The following is a 2,633-nucleotide window of genomic DNA, read 5'->3' on the forward strand; positions in this document are numbered from 1 at the left end:
AAGTGTTCAATAATAATGCAGAAAGACATTTCACATAGTATGTGTTCTCATATGTTCTGGGCATATCACGATGGCATTGTGCGTGTATATATATATTATATATATTATGTATATATACATGTGTGTATATGCATACATACTCGTACTATATACGTGTGTGTGTATGAATCTATTATGTATATGACCATAACACCACATATGATTACTCTAAATCTTTGTCCAAAAAAATACAGAATGTTATTAACAACAGCAAGCAAATAAGATAGAGAGAGAGAGAGAGAGGAGAGCACATTTCACTTTACACTACACGGCCAGATGCCGTCCCTCCCACCGCAAAAATATAACTCGTCCGAACAATTTATAATTCACCATAAATGGGGATGAGAACACTCACAATCAACGTTGGGGGTCAGAACACTCACCATAAACGGGGAGGAGAACAGGTGCCACAGTGAGCAGAACAAGAACAACAACTGGAAGAACAGAGATCACTTTGTTGTTGAACATTATGGCTTGCGAGAGATGGACGACGGTGGTGATATGGGAAAACCTTAAAACCAGATGTTGTTATTCCTTGCTTTTTGTTTTTCTTTCCTTTTCCTTTCTCTTATTCTTTCTCTTTTCCCCCTTTTTCTTTTCACTGGCTCATTTTTTTTCTTTGGAATTCGTCGCTCATTTTTTCCTTTTTGCATTCGTCAGAGATCGAATTCCGCTGTGGTTGCTGCGACACTTTTATTTATTTATCTATTTGTTTATTTATTTATTTATTCATTTATTTTAGGATTCTCTGCTCTGGGAAAAAATCAACTCTGGAAAACGCTGTCAGTCACCGAATGCATTGTCACAGTGCATTCTATTCTCACGTACCACAACACCAACAAAAAAGTTCTGCTGGAATCATTTTCTTGAACGGTCTAGAGGTCCCTCACACCGAATTGGACCTTTTGAGTTTTTGTTGAACCGAGGTCATTTTCGATCGCGTGGAAGACGGTGGCTAGAAAACTCATGATTTCCGTTGATACTTAGTGGATTTCCTGATCAGAGTGACTGGCAGACTCCTTCGAATTTCAGGAAATGATAAAAACAATTAACACAATCAGCCAATTTCTTGCCTTCGCAACTGCATTAGTACTCCTCGCCAGTCAGTCGTACGATACCCGGAAATAAAAAAAGATGCATGGACTCCGAACAGTGACAAAAATTCGAATATGATAACGTTGCTCGTAAGTTGATCCACAGCAATTAAAAACATCGGATATTGTTTTGCAATAAGTGGCTAATGGGATAGAGATTCCAGAATATTAAAATTAGTTTGTTTTTTCGAAAAGAGAATCTAAAATAGATTTTTTTCTCTCGACGGTTACGCTTTGTATTTGGGTAAAGGCACACTTAACTCCGGCGATGAAATATGGAACTCTCTGAGGGCAGATGAGGTCAAAACTGCTTTCCCACACATTCTTCAAAGATTATACAGAGAATTTGAAAAGTTGAGGATTCTAAGTAATGCTACGTTTTTTTTCAATAAAAACAAATAAGTGACGCTAGTATGAATCCAGACATGTTAGCACCTCGATATATCACAAACTAATGATGCAAATGTAATCAGAGAAAGACCTGAAATCCTCATCATTTTCAGAAGAAGGAGAAGAACACAGTGAAAGCACAAAGCCTCAAGAGAGACTAAAACAGCACCTGGTTGATGATGTTCATCATATCCCTGAATTTCAAAGTCGAAGAAAAAAAATTTATTTCACTGATATTTTCATAATAATTTCACCGTTAATCCAGATATCTTTCCTGTGACCTCACGTGTTTAACATCCACGGCGGCTATTTTCCTCATCTTGAACTCTTCATACGACGGACGTAACAGTGGCCTAACTTTCTGTCGATGGCCGGTTTTTGAAGAGGAGGGAACATTTCGGCCAGAAAGGACCCGGCTCGATTTGGTAACGCAGCCTGAGCCGACAGCCGAAAAAATTAAGGTCCTATGACCGGCATCTTTCTTTTTCAAAGGTCCGCTTAACTGTTTCACGTATTTATCTCACCTTCTCGCATTCTATTCCTTCGTCGCGAATCACTGACGGAGAAGGTTCGAGTTAAACTGAAGTTCATTCCGTGACGAGATCGGGATAATAATTCAGCTCAAATCCGGGCTGTCACTCAGTAGTACTACACATCTGCTCCGTCACCAAAAACGATCCAACTGCCCACCCCATTTCATAAAACACGAGCGTCGAGCAAAACGAAGTCGGTCTCTACGATCCGGGAACGAGCGAGGAGAGAGAGAGTCCCTCGGAAGGAAGTCGGCGGCCGTCCGACCGACAGTGTTACACCGGCCACGGCTACCGATACACTGCCTGCCTGCCTGGCCTGGCTGGCCTCAGTGCCAGGTCACAGACTCAAGTCGGGAAGAGAGCGAGCAGCTGGGTCAGCGCAACTCTCTCTCTCTCTCTCTCTCTCTCTCTCTCTCCCCTCTCTCTCTCTCTCGTGTTTGTACCACCGTTTGTGCGTGCGCGTGTGTGTGTGCTTGCGTTTGTTATACGTGTGTAGGAAGAGACGACGGACGTCACTTGCAATAAATGCTGTCGGCGACACCTTCCTCCCACGAATGTGAAATACAGAAATATCAAA

General features: G+C 41.7%; 1 protein-coding gene across 2 annotated transcripts in view; it reads right to left on the reverse strand.

Moving 5' to 3' along the window:
* The window catches only part of LOC135196885 (uncharacterized), a 30,225-nt gene extending 27,870 nt beyond the window's left edge, over window positions 1-2,355 (reverse strand). For both annotated transcript variants that reach the window (XM_064223659.1, XM_064223657.1), the window contains exon 1: window positions 423-2,355. In XM_064223659.1, coding sequence (XP_064079729.1) covers window positions 423-507 — 85 coding nt within the window. In that variant the 5' untranslated portion in view covers window positions 508-2,355. The remainder of the gene's footprint in view (window positions 1-422) is intronic.
* Between the last annotated feature and the right edge of the window lie 278 nt (window positions 2,356-2,633).

Source organism: Macrobrachium nipponense, chromosome 18 (assembly GCF_015104395.2).
Source record: "Macrobrachium nipponense isolate FS-2020 chromosome 18, ASM1510439v2, whole genome shotgun sequence".
NCBI classification, from domain to species: Eukaryota; Metazoa; Arthropoda; class Malacostraca; order Decapoda; family Palaemonidae; genus Macrobrachium; species Macrobrachium nipponense.